This window comes from Phaenicophaeus curvirostris, chromosome 12 (genome assembly GCF_032191515.1).
Source record: "Phaenicophaeus curvirostris isolate KB17595 chromosome 12, BPBGC_Pcur_1.0, whole genome shotgun sequence".
NCBI classification, from domain to species: Eukaryota; Metazoa; Chordata; class Aves; order Cuculiformes; family Cuculidae; genus Phaenicophaeus; species Phaenicophaeus curvirostris.
The window spans coordinates 21134757-21157246 of NC_091403.1; the positions used below are offsets into that span (position 1 = coordinate 21134757).

The window sequence follows — 22490 nt, forward strand, 5'->3', positions numbered from 1 at the left end:
CATAGAATAACCAGGTTGGAAGAGACTCACCGGATCAAGTCCAACTATTCTTATCAAACACTAAACCATGCCCCTTAGCACCCCTTGAGTGCCTCTTCAAGAGCATTTTACAAGGCCTTAAAGGGGATCCTAAGCAATGCTACCCTTCATGGGCAAGTCACCAAAACATTTGTTTCAGGCTTTTTAGTTTTGCTTTTTGGGGTTTGGTTTGTTCATTTGTTTTGGAACTTTTTGGTTGGTTGATTGTTGAGGGGTTTTGTGGGGTACAACACCAGGGAGCCAACCTCCGTGTTCCTTTCTATAGACAGCAGCTCCCCAAGTGTAGAATTGTACATGGAATTGTATGTGCATTGGCAGGGGGGTGGCAATATTGATCTGATCTAACAGGAGCATCTGCTATCGACTACGCCAGGTTTGTACAGCTGCTCCATTAAAAGAAAAGCCAATATGTGGTAGTCCCACCTAAGGATCCAGACTACAGAATATTAAAACAAAACTCAACAATGCCACAAGTGTTTTAAGCAGGCAAGCTCAAAAATATGCCTAGGATTGGAAGGAATATCTTTCATTATTACTAAGTTTAACAGTTTGATGACCACAATTCCTCCAGAATACTGAATGAGGAGGCACCAGGTTAGTAATTCTTCACCAACAGCAGGGAAATTAAATGACATGGAAACTTGAAAGAGGTCACAGCCAGAGAGTCAAGATCTCAGAGCACTGGATTCTGTGCAGAACAAGAACTGTAAGCAGAGAAGGCAAGGAACACCTTTTGTTTTGATTCAAGTTTTACTTACCCATCAATAATAAGATGTTCATAGGGAGCCTTCTTGTCACAGACAGGGCAAACCCAGGTTGGTTTCTTTTCATTCATTTGAATATACAGAGTGGCATCAAAACACTGCAGGTGTGAACAAGTCAGGGCCCTACATGGTATAGTGAGTCGCATTTTTCCAAGCTTTAAGAGAAAATAAAACAAGATTACGTTAAATTAAGAAACAGGGTTTTTCTGTCTGAGAAGAGATAGAAACAAGATGAGTTTTACTCCAGGAGGAATTCTCACAAATCTGAGTTTTGATTAAAATACGTGCTACATACACTGTTCTCTCCTTCCTTTAGGTCTGATTATCACATACAAGAAAAAAGTTGCTAAAAATCACGTTCTTAATCACATTTGACCAAGGAAACCGAAGAATCTTTCCATATTACCATAAAAAATGCAGAGCCTACTGAGCACCAGTGACACACCAGCACCCTGGTATGATGAGTATGAGTCAGTCCTCTCCCATTCACCCAGAGCTGAGCTGTGTACGCAAGCTGCTGTCCCTGTCTCAGTCAGCAGGGCACCACCAGCACTACTTGTTTAACTTCAGGGACAGAAGCAAGCCGACAGAACAGGCATTTGCAGGATTACGGATCACGTCCCTGACGTGTTTCCCCAAGTCCATCATCTCACTCCTTTTTCCAAAGAGCTGTCAGAAGGTGGTTACTCAAAACGTCACACCTGGAGCTGCTCAGAAACTATTCTACACTCCTCTTGCTGTGATAAACACCACTACCATGCACACAGTTGCTAGGGCACAGAGTGATAGGATGAAGAGGAATGGCTTTAAATTGGGAGGGGGAAGATTTAGATTAGATCTTGGGAAGAAATTCTTCACTCTTGAGGTGGGGGAGGCGCTGGCACAGGTTGCCAACGGATGTCCTGGCTGCCCCATCCCTGGAGGTGTTGAAGGCCAGTTTGGATGGGGCTTTGAGCAACCTGATCCAGTGGGAGGTGTTCCTGCCCATGGCAGGGGGTTGGAACTGGATGGGCTTTGAGGTTCCTTCCAACCCAAACCAGTCTATGATTCTAACCTAAAATTTCACTGCCTTTTGCCTGTGTAAAATACAAATGGCTGACTTTCCTCTATAACACCACCTTACCTTCTCAACACTACAACGGGCTTGCAAAACGTTAACAGAAGATGAGACAGGAGAAAACAGGTTCTAAAGCACACTTTCAGATGTGGACCATCCCTTCCTTCCAGTCTGTAGAAAGGCCAGGGCAGCAAGGGTTCACAAAGCTTCCACAAGTTTAATACAGAAAGCACAGCTGAGTGCTTAAGCTAAGCAGATCACACAGGAGAGCTACACGCAGTGGGTGTTTAGGCAAAAATCTGGAACAGGAGTATCTTACCTCGGATTAGATAAATCAATGCTAAACAAGACAGTAAAACATTAACGTATGATTACACTGAATGCAACATTGATTAGACAAGTGAAAAGCATTTCAGACTAATCTGAAATGAAAACGTTTCTTCTCTTCAAATACTCAAGCAGTTGTTTTTGGCAGAGTGCTTAATCTGCAGTCTAGGAGGGGCTTCATGGTAAAAAGCAGGAATGCCTAAAAAGGAGTTTTCCTACACTAAAAACAACAAAACAATTATTTACTAAGAACTACTTATACTGAGTATTTTGAAGTTATATATATTTGACTAAAATACACCCGATGACCTCATCTGAAAACCCTCAGCCAATTGTAACAGTGGACAGTGGGAGGAACTGTTTTTAGTACGGCTTAAGCACGCACCACGGTCACGCATACTGATTCTGAGCAATACGAGATGGGTGCCACAGGATGGCACTCAATCTCAGAATATCAGAAAACTAAAAACAATATCAAGAACAAAGGCTCCACTCACAGTCCACTACTTCCTCCATGATGTTTTGGGTTTTTTTTAATTTTTGCATCCCCCCGTAAGCAGAAATCCCTTTGCCCCGTCCCCAGCACATGCAGCTAGACTGCCAGGATCTTGCTTCTTTTTCTCCCCTCTGGCTCTCGGTGACTGTCACGAAGCTCCCCACCAGATGGGAGGGGAGCAGAGAGCTCCCCGGGGAGCCCGCAGCGATGGTGCCGGAGAGCTCAGACAGCAGGAGGTGCCGTATGGGCCATGTGTTTGGCACCCCACTCCCCTCAAAATCCATGACCAAGCAAATTATTTCTATCCTATAATCAACCCCCAACAAAGCAAGGCCCCCGATCCATGTCTGTTATGAATCCTTATCTCCCAGATGGTAGGTCAATGGCTCATTTGTCTTTTGGGCACAATAAGAGTCTCCTCGCTCAGCAAGGATCAGAAGTAACAGCATAAGAGATAAACCTGGATGCTTCCATGTGATGGAGAATCAAAATAAGGAAGGTGAAAAAATACAGGCTGCAGGAAGAACACAAACACCCATCTCCTGGGTGAAAAAACAGAAGATTTAAACCAGACACACACAAGCTTTTGGCATAAAACCTGTGGCTCTCATTTCTAAGCAGCAGTCAGATTTAACTGAAGCCCTGCACCGACAGACAGAATCAGCGTATTCAGCATTAACAGGTTGAGGTCTCCTTTCCCATTTTTGGCATGGATCAGCTCTGCCGGGCTGGCCAAACAGGGCCAGGATCGACAAAAGAGAAGGTCAGGAAAGAAGAGATGCATCCCAACTCCTGAAAAATTCTGTTACTGTTTTCATTCCTGCCTGTTGGCAGCCAAAGAAACACTGCATTAATTTCAAAGTCTACAAAACACTGCTATCTTTTCATGATAAAAAATAAACTCTAAACAGGAGTTAAGGATTTTTAAACAAAGCTGCAAAACCTACAGTAAAATGCTAGATTTGGAATTTACGTTCAGGTAAATACTTGGTCCAGCTGCAGAGCCTGTGGATTTATTTATTTTCATTTCCAGTGAAAAAAGAGCATGGATTCAAGTGCCTTCCTGAAACACAGATCAGTCCAGCCCATCTGCCTGCTGTATCTTGGATAGATCCAGCCAATGGTTAAGGACAGCTTTTTCTCCGTACCCTCAGAAGGAGAGCAGGCCTCTGTGCTAAAAAAAGCTCAGCAGCAAACCAAAACAAATTCAGAGGAAGCTGCCTCGCTCTGCGCTTTGAGGGCAAAATAAAGGTTAAAAAGTTTAAATCTGCCACTCCCATCCAGACAAGCAATTCAATTTATTTTACTGCTAGGTACAAATGATAGGTTCACAACCCTAACAAACACGATGGGAGAACAGCATCCTCGTATTAAAAGAGCTGAAGATGCATCAGTCTGTAAGTTTTGGTTCTGTTGTTGGGAGACACAATCAGCATTTTCAATGTGTACTTCCAAAGCATATGCTATCCAATTAAATCTTAGAAAGTAAGCACAAATCGTATAAAAAAAAAATTCACCTTGAGCCAAATCCTTACAAATTAGCAAGTAAAAATACAGAGAGTATAATACAATTACATGTAGAGCCGAGGACAGTCTCAACCACACTAACAGCCCTTCTATTCCTAGGACAGGTTGAAAGGTGCAGCCTCTATCCCAACGAGCCTTTGCAATGATGATCGCCCCAAGAGCTACAGTGAAATTGGACAGCACTGAATGAGAAACATACTGAACAGAAGTCAAGTCTACATTTTGTAGGCATGATTAAAATGACACAGAGAGAAATATAAAATCATAGAATCCCTTGGATGGAAAAGACCCTTGAGATCATCAAGTCCAAATGTACACATCCCTGAGCACCTCATCCACTCATCTTTTAAACTCCTCCAGGGAAGGGGACTCCACCACTTCCCTGGGCAGCCTCTGACAGTGCCTCAAAACCCTTTCCAGGAAGAAATTTTTCCTGATGTCTAATCTCAATCTGCCCTGGTGCAACCTGAGGCCACCTCCTCTCATCCTCTTACCTGTCACTTGGAAGGAGAGGACAGCCCCCACCTCGCTACAGCCTCCTTTCAGAGAGCTGTAGACAGCGATATGGTCTCCCCTCAGCCTTCTTTTCTCCAGGCTAAACAGCCCCAGTTCCCTCAGCCATCTCTCGTAACCCCTGTTCTCCAGTCCCTTCCCCAGCTTTGTTCCCCTACTCTGGATGCACTCCAGCCCCTCAATGTCGTTCTTGTATTGAGGGCCTCAAAAACTGAACTGAAACATGCTCAAAATAACCTGCTGTAGACTTCGTTTCGTATGCCTGTCAGACAGGTAATAAATTTTCAAGAAGAAATACTGACGCAAGGCAGGATTTCTGAAGAGCTGCAGCCTAATGTCTGATCACTGTTTTGTTTTTACCCCTGGCAGAGCTCTGAGAAAGCAAAACAGAATTTGACATCTTTGGGGATTAGCAGACTAGTAGTCCTAAAAGAAATGTTGTGGAGGATATTTCCGTTCTAACACTGACTCATCTGAATCACAGATATCAAGAAAAACAAAAAGCATTTAAGCCATTGCAGAAGAACTTTTATCAGTAACGGAGGCAATAGGGACAGACAAAAGCAGGTCAGAAAACTCCCATGGAACGATCTGTAAAGCAGTGTAACTCCTGCACTGGCAGGTTGACAAACCAGAAACATCTCCAATTCCAGAAGATGCATGAAGATTTACTTAAGATAACAAGTACATGCATAGGCACTTCTAAACTCCTACAGTCACTTAATTTCTGCTAATGGATTACTAGTTTTCATAGAATCATAGAATAACCAGGTTGGAAGAGACCCACCAGATCATCGAGTCCAACCATTCCTATCAAACACTAAACCATGTCCCTCAGCACCTCGTCCACCCGTCCCTTAAACACCTCCAGGGAAGGGGACTCAACCCCCTCCCTGGGCAGCCTCTGCCAGTGCCCAATGACCCTTTCTGTGAAAAATTTTTTCCTAATGTCCAGCCTAAACCTCCCCTGGCGGAGCTTGAGGCCATTCCCTCTTGTCCTGTCCCCTGTCCCTTGGGAGAAGAGCCCAGCTCCCTCCTCTCCACAACCTCCTTTCAGGGAGTTGGAGAGAGCAATGAGGTCTCCCCTCAGCCTCCTCTTCTCCAGGCTAAACACCCCCAGCTCTCTCAGCCGTTCCTCATAAGGCCTGTTCTCCAGCCCCCTCACCAGCTTCGTTGCTCTTCTCTGGACTCGCTCCAGAGCCTCAACATCCTTCTTGTGGTGAGGGGCCCAGAACCGAACACAGGATTCGAGGAGCGGTCTCACCAGTGCCGAGTACAGAGGGAGAAGAACCTCCCTGGACCTGCTGGTCACACTGTTTCTGATCCAAGCCAAGATGCCATTGGCCTTCTTGGCCACCTGGGCCCCTGCTGGCTCATGTTCAGTCGCTGTCAACCAACACCCCCAGGTGCCTCTCCTCCAGGTAGCTTTCCAGCCAGACTTCTCCTAGTCTGTAGCTGCACAGGGTTGTTGTGCCCCAAGTGCAGGACCCAGCATTTGGCCTTGTTAAACCTCATCCCATTTGACTCAGCCCAGCGGTCCAGCCTGTTCAGATCCCTTTGCAGAGCCTCCCTACCCTCCAGCAGATCAACACTTCCACCCAGCTTAGTGTCATCCGCAAACTTGCTAAGGGAAGCAAGTCTCTATTGGAAACTAATTTTAAGTAGTAAGAATATTGTGCCTGAAGAATGACAAAACACCCAACAGGTCTATGGTTGTGCTTTCTAGAATAACCAAGCACTCGCAGCACAACAAACATTCACCTGTAACAACTCAGCCAAAAAAGTCTGCCAGGTGTGGAACTGAAATACAGCAGCGTTCCAAACCCACAGCAGTTTTGATGTGACACAAGTTCACAGGTTTATAAGGTTATAGGTTATGGGGTTCTAAATTTACAGATCAGGGCATGTTTTGTAAAAGTCATCCCTGTAACCTTCTCACAGATGAGTTTTATCTTCCTTATAAATGTGTTATTATTTAATCAGCATCAATATTGATAGTGAGAAAGTCTTAAGATTGAAGATCATGAAAATACCCCATTTAGAAGATTTACAATAATGTATATACATAAAAAGTAACCACAATGTCATTTATGCATTTTATGAACCAAAGCTTATACATCTAAAAGCTTATCCTTACACTGATAAAGTTTAAGAAGATATTTAATAACTTGGGAAATAAACTTTATTCTTGAAAAACTGAAGCAAGTCAGTTTTCTTCTTTAACTAAAACCCAAAAATTTTGTGTCCAGCTTGAGCAGGCCGAGCCAAACCAGGAAAGAGCTGTATACTTGAGCTGGAGAAGAGGCTGAAATGTCATACTACAACAAAGATACTGTGTCAATCAATACAGAGAAGAATTCTGAAGGTGCATGGTACTTGAAACAAGAGTACCAAGTCCCAAAGCTAAAAACATGCACATAATATTAACATTGTGCAGTTCAGCCAATAACAAACCCACCTATAAACCACTGCTTAACCCTGAAGTGGTTTAGAAAACAATAGGGCAAGACAAAATGTGTCTCTGCCACTTCTCAGTCACCAGAACTGTGTTCTCCCACTTCAAATTTGGAAGATGCTTTGGTTGAACAACTTCTGGAACACCATTTCATTTTTAATCTAAGATTATTAAACACTCAAAGTGCACATGTACAACATAACAAGTTAGAAGATGCTCGGTTCTTTGGCTGCAGGCACTGGCTGAAGAGCTATTTTTAACAGTCAGGTTCACCTACCTTTCCACCAAGAGTGGTTCTACCAAAATCAAGGACCCAAACTGCACACTCAGAGATTTAAGTGTATGCTTACATATAATTTTGAACAGCCCTTTGAAGTCAACGGGATAGTCATTTTCTCAGGGGTATATCTATGCTTAAGCACAGTGACAGATAACTTCAGCAATGGACCCCATCCCCACAAACTTACCACAAGCTAACCTCTATCAAATCTATGCCCCAGAACAGCCACATTTTGATCGGAATCAGTTTTGAGGGAATTTAAAAACACTTACCGGACAAAGCAGAGAGACTCTTAAGCTTGTTGTTGCTATTTCACTGTCGGGATCAGCAGTTAGCTTCTCTTTAACTGTTATTGGAAAGAAGAAAGGGGTTATTTTACAGTGGGTTTAAAACACAAATTGGATGACAGAAATAAACCAAGTCCGAGACTGCAAGTTACGCTTTCAGTTTGCTGTGTCCACTGGAAGCGCGCAGCAGTGACTACTGCTTCAGACACACAATAAACATGTAACGCGAGCAGCCAGTACTCTCACAAAAGATCATAAATTATAAGATTAAAGGAAGTGAAGAGCAGGAAAAGCCCATCTTAAACCAAGAAAACGTATTTATGCAGAGATACATTTCATATACATGCAACTTCGTACTTGAATGCTATTTAAAATCTACCAAGATGAACCACATGTAATTGACTGCAACTTCAAGCACAGCAAAAGAATGTGTTAGTAACTCTCCCAGGGCCAAGCACCGCTGCAAACCTCTGAAACACTCAAACAATGCTGTGATTTAAAATAGAAGGACGAATTGAGAAATAGGAAATCAGAAGCACCCTGACAAAATCACAGTTTTATACAACTGCAGTGAAATACTAGCACTAAAGCAACCTTTCATCTCTACCCATCCTCTGCTTTTACTTATAAGACTGTTGAAGTCACTGGTTAAATGGGCAAGGCAGTTCCACGCTCTTCCTGCTCTATGACCCAGACCTCTACCCTCATTCTCACCTTGTACACACACAGCAGCAGCCACCTGGAAACGCTCTAGGTTTCTGAGCATTTACATCAACGTACTGCATTAGCACAAGCTAATGCCCAGCACTACAGATATATACATATATATATATGTACATATATATATCCACTGGCTCTGTGGTGTTTACTGGTGGACTAACATCTTCCCTCTTGGAGAATCTTCTGTGCTGTGTACACACGTTATCTGAGCATTAAAGACTATGATCAATAGCTGCCAGGTATTGCTATTTCCACCCTTTCCCTGAAAAAGAAACCTGCATTTTTATTGTACAAACTTATAGCAACACGTATGTGTCAGAGAAAACAATAAAGCAGCAAACTTCACACTTAAATCAGGAACGGGGCTGGGAGGAGTATTGCACTAGACACGCTCTTGTCAGCAGCTCACTCCACGGTAAGGAACAAAAACTGGATGGGGACTTTCCTCCAGCATGTCAGCATCAAGGTTTAGTATGAGGCATTTAGTTCAGCTTGCCCAAGGTACTGAATTATCGGTTAACTATATAAATACAGTTGTGCTATTCTGAAAAACAAAGCCAGCACGGCTGAACTGAAAGAGATTCTCTTGCATTTTTCCCTTCACAGTGTCAACAGGGTTCCTGGACTCGCTCCTAGTACAAACAAAGGCCTCCGAGTCTTTGAATTGGAACTGAATACAAAGAACACCACTATCAGATTCTCAAACCCCAGAGAATTGTAGGAAGTCCAAACCTCGGTTAGTACAGTCCTATTTCAAATCTCCTCTTACAAAAGCTATTTTTCCTTTTTAAACAAGTACTGCATCAGACATACTTAGTGCTCTAGAGTGATCGGGGTTCCGTATTCCTTTTGCTCGCAACCTCTGCAGTAACACCGTAGAGGACAGCTGCTTTACAAGATAAACTGCCATGGAATAGTTCTGGAAAACAGAACAAAAGAGCACATCAAAAACTGTTTTAATCAAAAGACAGCTTGTATTTTACACAATGCTTATGCAATTGTTCTGTGATTACAGGGCGCTGCATTTAAAAGCAGTTACAAAACTTTAGATGGCAAAGTTTTCAGGCTAGAGAAAACCTACCATGCTTCAGAAAGCTCACAGGGCTGCACTTCGAGGCATGCAATAAAAGTGACTTCAAGCTTCACGGAGACTAGATTTAGCTGTAAACCAACCTATTAAAACAGCATTTAGAACACTTCTGGAAATTCTAAATCTAACTTGGGCCATAGAGTCACCAGCCCATTTAAGAAGGGTAATTTTATCTCAGTAACGTCAGGTACTGCAGTTGTGTCACTACATTTCAGGGAAGCTGTCATGTCAAGTATGATCGAAACTTTTTTTTTTAATAAAAGTTTATTCTGTTTTCAAAACAGGAAAGTCAGCAGTGATGCCTATTCAAAACCAACACATCAGAAGATGAATCATTTGCAGTACTGACTACTGAGTCTGTTCAACTTTCTTTTCCTCATCTTTCTGCCTTTACAACCTATGAAATGCTAGCTCCACTGCCAAAGCTCAACACAAGTAAGGCAGTTAAGGAGCTCAAGAGTTCAGAGGAGTCAAAATGTAGTCCAGTGAATCCATCCAGCCTGAGTGGGCAAGAAGCCACCACTCCGAACTGCCCGTCCTTCCCCTCTGGAAGAGGTTAGATCACTACTCCCCATCAGTCTCAACAGAACAGACCATGCAAATGTTCCTTATCCATGTCAGCAAAAAGCCATGCGTGATCACTTCTGCCATTCCAAAAAATGATGTGTACAAGCAGGTTAGACACAGACCGACCATCAACTCTGCCAGCTCCCTGCAAGCAGGATAAGCCTCCCCTCGAGGGAGGAGCAGGAGGGGCAGAGTGCTCTTCCCAGCACCATTAACTGATTTCAAACCATGAGGTGGCTGAAGCTCTCATTTTCCTTGCAAGCTGTTAACAACAGCAGGTAATGACTGCCTTTCTGAAAACATGATATTGCCCTATGCACCCATCAGCAACACCACTCTTCTCTCATTCCCAAAATGGAATGGGCAAAATTTGTGTTCTCACACTAGGGAGTATCAATTACCTTTAGATATAAACAGTATGCGCTAAGCCTGCAGCCACATTCATATGCTTTATACTGAAAAATTAAAGCCTTCCTCCCCAGCAACCACCATGTACCAAAAAGCCCATGCAATTGCAACATCTACCATTATTTAGGATGCCACCAGAATCCAAAGATGGGATTGCAGTAATATATCTTACCACAAAACTACACTAATTGAAACAGCATCAGAAACACCACATTTTAAATATTTTATTCTTACAATGAGCGCTTTTTACATTGTTAAAAACCACTACTGCTTTAACTTGTTTGTTTAATGCCTCAATTAGTAGAGAACTTAGAAAAATGGTAATTAACATTGTGAAATTATTTACCGACAGCTTGAATCTACAAAGCTAGGAACTTGCCCGAGGCATCTTGTACAGAAGGCTCTTGAAACAGATTGTGTAAAAATCACAATTATGACTTCAGGAAAGGTAGAGAAACACCAGTTGAGACAAACAACTGACTCTTAAAGGATGGGGAAAAGGGAATTACAATCTTGTACTACACGGGCACATCCAAACATAACACAACTCCTCACATTGAACTGTCAAGGTCTCAAAATACACATTAAATCTCACAAGTGGGGAAGTTCTAACCAGCACCTAATTCTCATGAAGCACACTAAGAATTCGTCACTCTCTTCGGTTCTGTATTCTGAGATAGAAGTTGGCCAACGTGGTTTTTATAACTGAAATATCTACGAAGCCTGAGAAACTAGCTGGGTCACAAGAGAACAGCTTAAGAGTCCACGCAGGCTCGTGACATTCCTTTTCCCCGAATCCTCACTGGTATCCTTAAGTAAAAGTGCAGCACTGTATTCAAAGTAATAACCAGAATTCATCAACTTACATGCAGGCACTTTTGCAATGTAAACCAAACCAGGTTCATTTTTAAACACTTATTTCCAATACCTGCAGTTCTCATTAGATAAAAGATTTTTAAAAGATCATTCAGTCATCATTTATTCCATAATCTGTATGAAGGCCGTTTTATGCTCCACAAGAAATCCATCATGAAATACCACTGGGATGTTTTATAACTGGCTATTGTGCATGACTGGGCTGTAAGCGGTTTTCCACACTGGTTCAGGAATCCTGGGCTTTGCACACTGACAAATTCTTGGACAAGATTTCATCTCGGGACTTCTATAAGCAGGATGGCTGCAATGGCAAAGCCACCATTTTTCAAGTATGTGCTGACTCTGTAACGCATATCTAGCAGGTTTTTCTCCCATCAGTGAAAGCATGGCACTAATTCACTAACTACTTTATTGAAGCAACTCTTCCCAGCATGTACCAGGCATAATTAGTCCAGTGGAACACCAACTATTTGATAAAACCAATTGTAACATTCTCCCCACAGAAACAAAAAAGTTATAATTCTTAAAAAATCATGTTTTTAACGGTAAGGATAGCATTTCTGAGAACAGAAAGGGAAAAAAGGCAAATTAAATCGCCTAGGCCCTGCTGAATTGCCATGCTTTGTGTTCAGACTCACACAGCTATAAAGACCACTCTGTATGGAATGTCACGTGCTAGTTCCAAGCTGGAGCCAAGAGAAGGTTTGTCAAGTCCACAAATATCAGGAAGATCTTTAAGTCTCACGTTAGGAAAAAACAAAGTTTTATAACATGCCTTGATTTGGGGCCTCACTGAGTCACAAAGACAGGCAGGTGAGGCAGGAGAGGGAGAGATCACACCAAAACACATTTTCTGCACAATTAAACTCGTTTATCTTTCAAACACATGCCAAAGCAGAAACTAATAAGCTTCAGACACCATTATGCACCCAAGTTACTTACTCGTCCAATTTCTGCAGTCCACGAAACGACGATTGTGTTTGGTACTGTCGTTGACAACCTGACGAGTGAGGTAATGTTGATTGGTCGGCTAGGTCGCTTTGGTTCAACACCATTTTTGGTTGGTGGAAGGTAGCCCTAGAAATCAAAGTATTTTTTCCCCTCAGCAAAAGAGAAAAAAAAAAATACTGCTTTTGCCTTCTTCCCCTCTCACCACAACCCTGCCCCAAAAAAAGCCGTCTCTCACCTGGACCAGGCTCTCTATTCAATTTAAAGATACATAGAATCACAGAGTGGTTTGGGTTGGAAGGCACCTTAAAGCCCAATCAGTTCCACCTCCCTGTCACAAGCAGGAACACCTCCCACTGGCCCAGATTGCTCCAAGCCCCATCCAGCCTGGTCTGGAACATCTCCAGAGACAGGGCAGCCACCACGTCTCTGGGAAACCTGGGCCAGTGTCTGTCCACCCTCACCATGAAGAATTTCTTCCTAATGTCTAATCTAAACCTACCCCCTTCGAATTTAAAGGCATTCCCCCTCGTCCTGTCACTTCAGGCCCCTGTAAAAAGTCCCTCCCCAGCTTTCTTGGAAACCCCCTTTTAGTACTGGAAGGCCGCATAGCAGAGGCACTCCAGCCCTCTGATCGTCTTTGAGGCATCCTCTGAACCCATTTCCAACAGTTCCATATCCTTCTTATGTTGGGGATTCCAGAACTGGACACAAATACATCAGACAATAAGGAATCAGGTGTTTTACAAGCCCTTTCTCCTTACACAGAGCCTTGCACTTTCCAAATTCTAATCCTGCCCACTGGAATATAAGAAGGCAACTTTCCCATCCCTCCATTCTCAGTACTCCTGCTCAATCTGCCTGGTCTAATCCTGTGCCCTTCCCCAAGATTAGAACCTGGTGGTTTTCTCTTCAGCCCTGTTGGTCAGTGACAATCTGTTCCCTGCTCAGATGATCTCAAAACAGTCCAATTTCAATCAGATTCACTGGATGTTTGTCAAACACAAAAATTTATTGTCATGCCTTTTGAAAATCAATCTTCTGGATCTACCGGATGGTCTCCCGAGAAACCATTTACTTAACAATCCTTTCCATTCATATTCACGCAAATGCTCCAAAACGTGAAACCAAAGATCAGGCTAATTTCTGACACAGAGTTTCAAATAAGGCTAAGCAATGATGTATATTGAAATGACAGTTTACTTACTGGAAGGGTGCATGGTTTCCCATTTACTTTCACACATAGATTGGGTGGGAAGTGATCTTCTTGTGGACAACTGGTTTCTGATAAACAAAACCTAAAAGCAAAGAGTTTCCATCATCTTTTATGTCTAACGTGATTTAAAGATCACCTCTTCTTAGAAGGAACTTTTCCCAACTGAGTTATGAAAGGATGACAAATCTTTCTAAATGCAGTCCCTAAATCAGCTGTACAGATCACTGAGCAGGAAAGCCCCCTAAAATTACAGGTTTGGATCAAGCCAGTAGGTTCCTCCTCAGATTTCTGGAATTCCTCAGACTGACTCTGACTCATTCAGATATGCCGGCTCCTCTTACAACGATAGAACATCCCAATTTCTTTTGTACCACTACTCCAGCCTGATCTCTAGACACAAGACCAGGGCTTCACAAAGGACAAAGTACACAAGCTCTCCCAACTTCAATAAACCAGCCAGCTGTTTAGCCACAGCATCAAACACTCTCCTGGTGTCCATGTCGAGCCTATTACTTAAGTTCAGACAGTCTTATTTATTTACTTAACTTCAGACAGGCTTATTTGCTGCTGGAATCAAAATAAGACACACCCTTCCTTGCCCGGTGAGATGTGTGTAGGCCAAGATTGCAGACAATAGGCATTCAAAGGACCAAAAAGAGCCTCTCAACTCCACTGGCTTTCTTCCAGGGGACCTGCTGCATCCACACAAATATCCGAGCATATTAGGGTATAGCCTAACAGGCTGCTGCTCTCAAGCAGGGGGAGCTACCTTCCATCCCAGTCTTTCCTTATGCCCTCCTTATCCCTTTGCTCATCTGACCTCACACCAGGCCAAACCAACCTGCTGACCAGCAGCAGGTTTCGTAAAAACCCAAAAGCAATCACTTCCCGTCTGGCAAAAGTTAACAGCTCATCATATAGACACAACCAGGGAGATGAAAGACCAGCCAGCCATTTTTGAGAGGAGCAAGCTCTGAAGTCAGCTCTGCTCCAAGCCCTCCACAGAATTACAGAGATATGTAGGATTTAATCAACTTACAACACACTTGTCAAAATCTCCAAAAAAACAACAGGTTAAGACCCAATCTGGTGATTCCCAAGTCTTGCTTCCCATTGCCTAAAGAAAAGCAGACCTTGAGTTGTGTGCCCAGCAAATACTGCGTCTGACACCTCTGCTAGCATGAACAACCCTCCTTGCACATAAGTTCTGAAGGCCCAGGCACCGGGAATCTGACAGATGTGGAGTTAAAGAAAGGAGCACACACACAGCATAAAACAATGAGCAGAAGAAAATCAGCTGGCTATGGCCAAGTACACGCAGGATTCTGACACACCAGATATGAGGCCACCAGCAGTGTTGGAAAAGCTGCATATAACAAGGACAAGTAGTTAAGTCTGCCCTTTTCAGAGCTGCCAACAGCAAACTTTTCTCAAGAAGATAACAGGATGAGACTCCTCTCCATAAAGGAAAGCTTGACCTGCTGGGGAGCACCAGTGATTTATTTTAATCAACAGCGCCAAGATGATGTTGACATAGATACGTACCTTAGCTGGACCTGTACTGTAAAGTCACATTTGGTCCCAGAAATATCCCTAGGAACAAGAGAACACAGGTTAACCACACTGTTTACACAACAGGTTCATCAATATTTTCTCCAGAGACTGCTGCTAGTTCAATGCATGGAGACCACACTTCCTGGTATGTACAGTGTATACCAACCACACTTCCCCCTTCTGGTCAAACCACCACTCTCCAAACACACTAAAATATACACATTTATTTTTCAAGGTAAATAAATCAATTATATTCTCACCCAGCCTCTACCATTTCCTTTTTTTGTATACCACATAAAGAAAATTGTGATGGCTCAGTACGAAGTGCCATCTTCATACAGAATAAACACAGAACTTGACAAAGGATCTGACTGATGGTGAGAAAGGACTACAGGAAGGAGCGTGTATGTGCTCAAGAGAAATCTGTCCAACACTTACTGGACAGTGGTGGTATTTAATTCTGCCTTCCTCATCCTTTTCCTCTCCATCGGCTTATGCACAAAGGAGAACAGAATTCCCCAAAACAGTATCCTCTGAGGCACTATGCAAGCACTGATGTTCTTTAAGATCGCATTTCAAAATGAAAGACATGGTAGAAAGGTTCCTTTTAAAATTTATTTTCATTTAAACGTTGCATTAGTGATCAAACTCACTCACATTGAACTGCTGATTTGCTGCACTTGTTGCGGCGTCAGTGCAAACGCGAAGCAGGTTTCTCGAAATCGCTGACTATTATCTGATGCTAGAAGAAAACAAGAGATCATCATTTTAAAAACAGCAGAGTAATTAACAGAACAATCGCCTTTCATTAAAATGTCTACATATATATATACACACATATTTTTAATAGCAAGCCTAACAGCAGGACACACGTCTGCTTCTGTAATTCCAGAGCCAACAAGACAGTTGCTATTTAAACCTTCCTGTAAATGAAAATACAATAAGCAAACTTTACATGAATATAAAATATACACTAAAAAGTGATACAGATATGACAGCAAAGCTGAGACAAATTAGTTCAAGGGATTCTATCAGTCATGGTAACTCAACACTAAATGTTTGTGATATTAAGTAAGAAAAATGCTTAGAAATTCTCATACATTGCTTTTTGTTTTCCTTTAACACAGAAGCTCAGGTGATGGATTAGCCTGTAAAAATCACACAGAGTGTCTGGGAAGTACAACCCATGTGCTTTTGCAAGTTTCAGTACAACATTTTATGGAGTTCAATGTACTAAATACACAACACACAAACAACTCATAAAGAAAACAAGTATGAAAGCTGGGTTTGAAGTCCTTCAGTCTGTATCAGTGCACCATAACAAAAGAAACATTACTGGAGACTTAACACATCTGCTGAAAAATCAAAACATTAAAGCTCTCCAAAACAGGGCCTAGATCTAAAACACAGGGTCACAGGCACCATTGTCGTACAGAACCCACACAATGGCAATGAAAACAGTTTTTTGAAAAATAAAATAAAAGAGCAGCATCTCCCAGAGCACCGTTCAACAACCCCATCAACACAGGTGCTGAAGTGGAAGTTGTGAGGTGCCTGCCATTCAATTCCATTGCTCTTAATGACTTTATAAGGTTATGAATAACTAGATTGTGTATTAAACACTCGATAAATTTACCATTTTTTGTTTTACTATAATACATCTCCTGACTCATCCCTGAGTGACAGATGAGTGAACACTTCAGGGTGATACTTCAGATATTTTGTTAAAAACAGCATGTGGTAGGTTGGAACCAACAATAGAATAGACATTGACTTAGTATAAATATTAACAGCAGCAATCTTACCAAATTACATTTCTGTCTTCCTTCGATGACACTGCTACAAGTTTTATGACACTATGCAACAACTACATGCAGTTCATTATTAGTTGACCTTACAGTGGCTTTCCAGTACTTAAAGGCGCTCCAGAAAAACAAGGGAGGGGCTTTTTACAAGGGCATGGAGTGACAGAACGTGGGGGAATGGCTTTAAATTGGAAGGGGGAAGATTTAGATCAGGTATTACTAAAGAAATTTTTCATGATGAGGGTTGCCCAGAGAAGTCGTGGCTGCCGCATCCCTGGAGGTGTTAGATGGGGCTCTGAGCAACCTGATCCGCCAGTGGGAGGTGTCCCTGCCTGTAGAAGGGGCTTGGAACTGGATGTTCTTCAACGTCCCTTCCAACTCAAATCATTCTATGACTCATTTTACAATTCTATGAGTTGCTCTAAAGCGAGATGGGCAAAAATAGGTAAAATACAAAAACCAGCAACTTCTGTGAAAATAGCAGCAATAGAAAATCTTTTTAAAAGTACTGAATTATGTAAGTAATTTCTCTTGGGTTTATATGTATATATTTCCTTTTTTTCTGATACCAAGTCCTCCTGCCATGTCCAAAAGCACCATCTGGGTTAGGGCACAGCATGCAGCTTCAAGTTAATGCTTAGTTAAACGCCTCATGCCTACAGTATCCAACAGCTATTTTTATTTTAATACATTTTTTATTACATTTCGTCAAATGAGAAACACACAGGGCTTCAGATGACAGCCAGTCATGTCATCACAAAGTAAGAATTTGCAGGAAATATAAACACAATGTATACAATTAACAATGAAAATCTGTTATAACATTTGGTTCTCAATGCAACTTTATACCTATTGTGAGTTATAAATGGAAAGATCACCGTTATATACCGACATCAACAAAAGATGAATTAGGGAAGTTAATGCACCGAATGAATTCAAGTTATTATTTCATATTTTCACAAGGTTACGTGTGGTCTGGTTTCCTCCCGTGTATTATTTGTTTTACCCTAGAAACTGTCAGCTTTGGCTTTAATTCTGGAAGGTCTTTGCAAACTTTTGTTGTGAACTCTAATACTTCTAATTAAAGGGCAATACTGTTGAACATTTAACTAATGATACTTTCATTTAAAACTTAATTATCCAAAGAAGTTAAACAGCAGTCGAACCCCAAATTTCCCAAACAACCTTTTTCCCTCTCAACTGCCCAACCTTCTGCTTGTTTTGATTTTGCAGCATCCTCAATTTAAATAATCAAGCAGGTAATATGGATTATTGCAAGCATTAGAGAAAAGACAGGAGCAAAACAGCAAAGGTTCCAAAATCCAGTCCTTCTCCTCTGTTCATTAAACAGTGATACCTTGAAAAGTGGGGTTTCATTATCTATATCCAGTTTCATCGTGCTCTTTCCTTGGCCAAATTAAAGCATTACATATTAAAACGGCAGAAAATTTAAAAGTGTGTTTGTTGGTTCCAACATGGGAGCTTTCGTAATCCCTGTTTTCTGGGATTATAAAACAGTAAATAGCCTCTGCTTAAATCAATGAAGTTTTTGCAAAAGAAACAGTCACTTTAAACTCAGAACCAGTAAAATACTGCAGAAATGGAAACATTACAAATAACTGCACTGCACACACTGCAGTTAATGAATTTCCTCTTAACTAGAATCCACCTCAAATGAAGACGACAAGGAGGAAAGCTCTGGGGCTGCAGGTGGGTGGGTTTAATACTTAGCTCAGACAAGGAATAAAAAAGCCCCCAATATTTCTTCTTACGCTGGCTATTGAATTCATACGCACTCATCTTAGTAACAGTAAGCGAGAGTCTGTGAGCCAGCAGATCGATGGTCCCTGGTGGCTGGAGATGTACTTCAGCGCATTCTCCTTGAGTGCATCTTAGCATTAATACACACACACCATGTACTCAACACGTTTCTTTTGTGCACAAGCAACTGCAGCGATTACCATGGGAGCATGGCCAAATCGCAAAGAAGGAAGAAACAACTTGTTAATTAGGCAAAGATGATCCACAAGGCAATCAAGAGATTTCAAAACTCTTGGCAGATTGAGCAGTACACAGGAAGACCAAGAAGCAGCAATATTACCCTGCACCAGGAGTGCACTCCAGTCAGGCTCTTAAACCTGTACGGGGATGCAGCTCTGCCCCCCAGATGCGTAACCATCAACCACATGAGATTCAATAAGGCCAAGTGCAAGGTCCTACACCCGGGTCAGGGCAATCCGCAGTTCCAGTACAAGATGGGGGATAAAGTGACTGGGAACAGCCCTGCAGAGAAGGACTTGAGATGTTGAGTGATGAGAAGCTCAGCATGAGCCAGCAGTGTGTGCTCACAGCCCAGAAAGCCAACCATGTACTGGACTGCATCAAAAGAAGCATGGCCAGCAGGACAAGGGAGGGGATCCTGCCCCTCTACTCCACTCATAAGAATCCATCTGGAGTCCTTTGTCCAGTTCTGGAATCCCCAACATAAGAAGGATATGGAACTGTTGGAACAGGTCCAGAGGAGGCCACAAAGATGATCCAAGGGCTGGAGCACCTCTGCTATGAGGAGATGCCGAGAGATTTGGGTTTGTTCAGCCTGGAGAAGAGAAGGTTCTGCAGACACCTTAGAGCAGCTTCCAGTACTGCAAAGGGCTGCAATAAAGCTGGGGAGGGGCTTTTTACAAGGGCATGGAGAGACAGGATGAAGGTGAACGGCTTTAAATTGGACAGGGGAACGATTTAGATTACACACTAGGAAGAAATTCCTCATGCTAAGGGTGGTGAGGCACTAGCACAGGTTGTCCAGAGCAGTGGTGGCTGCCCCATCCCTGGAGGGGTTCAAGGCCAGGTTGGATGGGACTCTGAGTAACCTGATCCAGTGGGAGGTGTCCCTGTCCGTGGCAGGGGGTGGGAACTAGATGGGCTTTAAGGTCCCTTCTAGCCCAAACAATTCTATGATTTAAGATTAAAACCAGAAATATGCAAACACATACTCCTATACAAGCAAATCATTTTGATGGTTAGAAACACACAACTATGTCCTGCAAACAACTCATATTATTTAACAAAAGAAAGGTAAAAATAGATCTCCAGTTGAAAACCGAGTGGATTGAAATAGAATCCATGCTGTAGTAAAGCTGGAATCCAGCCAGGACTACAGAGTGAACACAAATATTCTTAAGAAAGTTATCAGGAATGCTTATTTTGGGTTAGGGTTGGTTGTGGGGTTTTTTTTTTTACAACAAGTAATTAATTTTTATAACCTTTTCTTTAGCGCTCAAGGAACAGTACAGAGCCTGGAGGATCAGATGAGAGTGGTTTGTAGGCCACCTCTCCTTTGCAGCCTCAGAAAGGAGCTACAGAAGTCAAATGTCTAATGGACTTGTAAAATTTACATATAAAGAGCAAAGGCATGTAATTTTATGTAATTTTAAAAACACCCCATGAATCACAAGCACTGACTTACCTCGCTGCTGAAACATTTCCTGAACAACTTGGAAAGCTGAAAGTGCACGGTTTGAAAGCATCATAGAAAGCTTTTCAAGCAGATTACTTGTTGGCGCCCTTCGGTCACATTACAGTTTTGGATAAACCCACTTCTCACCTTACGGGAACCGCACCTCTTTTGAGGGGGTGCTGAAGGCAGAGGGTGAAGGGGAGTGTTTACTGCTTCTTCATTCACCCAGTCAAAGCATACAATCATAGAATCATGGAATGGTTTCAGTTGGAAGGGACCTTAAAGCCCACCCAGCTCCCACCCCCTGCCACACAACTCTCTCAGCCTCTCCTCAGAGCCGAGGTGCTCCAGCCCTTGGATCATCTCCATGGCGTCCTCTGGACCCGTTCCACGTCCTTCTTATGCTGGTGATTCCAGAACTGGACACAGGACTCCAAGTGGGGTATTTTTCCTGACACATTTCCTTACAAACACACACTTACGAAGAACCAGCACAAGCCCAGGTCTGCAGCATCTCCAGGTCCTCAGCATCAGTACAATACAGTCTAAGCGCCTAAAACCTTGCAAAAGCATTACAGAGCAGAGTTTCTCCCTCAAAGCTATTCTTTTTCTCCAAATCACTATCACTACAGCTTCCCAAATGATTTCATGCTTGCCTCACTCAAGTAGTGATCCCAGCAGCACACAGATCACTGTGTATTGAGACTGTGACCCAATTCTGCCTTACTGGCTGTGTATTTTGTTAAACACCTCACGTAAGTAATGAGTTATCAAAATTTGAGGAAAAACTCTGTTAATCCTTGGCAGTATCACCCACAGGACCAAAACACTTGAAAACCTGTATAAATGTATACGTACGTCTCTGTGTGTGTGTGTGTGTGCGTGTATAGACAAGGAATATATTGCTTATATAAGTAATAATGATGCAGAAAAAACATTTCCTATCAATTGTATTCTTTATTTTGGAAAAGCCCTATAGCGCTAGAGTGAAAAAAAAAGAACCCAGTTTGAGTGGCTGCATTTTCTACAGCTCTAAAAATATTCTGTTCCACCTCACCAGTACCCATGGCTAAAAATAGCCACACAATCTTTCTGCAGTAAAATACCTCTTGCTGTCTTGAGAAAAAGCCAGGCTCTAAATTTCCATTCAAGAACAGATATCTTAAAATCGTTAATGAACCTGATGTTATCACACTGTGGAGGAGGTGATGCTCCCTGACGCAGATGCAGCTGACCACCACCCCTGCCCATACACTAAGGCTCACCTTTTCCATATATCATCACTAAGTGCAGCGTCTTAAGTAGTGAACGGAATTATAGAACTGCTTGGTTGGAAAAGACATTTGAGATCATCAAGTCCAACCACACCTGCCCACTACTAAACTAGATCCCTGAGCACCTCATCTACCCAGCTTTTAAACACCTCCAAGCACTGGGACTTCACCACCTCCCTGGGCAGCCTCTGACAGTGCCTCAGAACCCTTTCCGGGAAGAAAATTTTGTTGATGGCTAATCTGAACCTGCCCTGGCACAACTTGAGGCCATTCCCCCTCATCCTGTTGCCTATCACTTGGGAAAAAGAGACCAGCCCCCACCTCCCTACAAGCTCCTTTCAGGCAGTTGTAGACAGTGATGAGCTCTCCCCTCAGCCTCCTTTTCTCCATGTTAATCAGCCCCAGTTCCTCAGCTGCTCCTCATAAGGCTTGTGCTCCAGCCCCTTCCCCAGCTCTGTTCCCCTTCTCTGGACACGCTCCAGCCCCTCAATGTCCTTCTTGGAGTGAGGGGCCCAAAAATGAATGCAGTATTTAAATATATCGCCTTCTAATACAGAAACATACTCGTATTCTAATGAAACTTGCACTTTGCGCTGCCATAATTAGCTGAGTTCAGGCCATGAGAACAGGTACCACTGAACTGGCCCATTACCAATGATTTCCAATAATAAGGTGTTTATTTCCAGAGGCAAAAATAGTTATGTTAAGTGCTTGCTATAAGACAAACAAGGTTTACTAATTGGTTATTCACTGACATAATATAGTACATAATTTCGATCAGTTAAGTTTGTCAAAATATTAACCAGAAAAGCCTAAACATTTCAGAAGCT

The 22490-nt window shown here is 42.5% G+C and overlaps 1 protein-coding gene across 2 annotated transcripts in view; it reads right to left on the minus strand.

Annotated features, from left to right (window-relative positions):
- The window catches only part of PIAS1 (protein inhibitor of activated STAT 1), a 71937-nt gene that overhangs the window by 9364 nt on the left and 40083 nt on the right, over nt 1-22490 (minus strand). For both annotated transcript variants that reach the window (XM_069866614.1, XM_069866613.1), the window contains exons 3-9: nt 15782-15866; nt 15116-15163; nt 13562-13652; nt 12349-12483; nt 9279-9384; nt 7731-7804; nt 798-958 (exon numbers count right to left, since the gene is read on the minus strand). In XM_069866614.1, coding sequence (XP_069722715.1) covers nt 798-958; nt 7731-7804; nt 9279-9384; nt 12349-12483; nt 13562-13652; nt 15116-15163; nt 15782-15866 — 700 coding nt within the window. The remainder of the gene's footprint in view (nt 1-797; nt 959-7730; nt 7805-9278; nt 9385-12348; nt 12484-13561; nt 13653-15115; nt 15164-15781; nt 15867-22490) is intronic.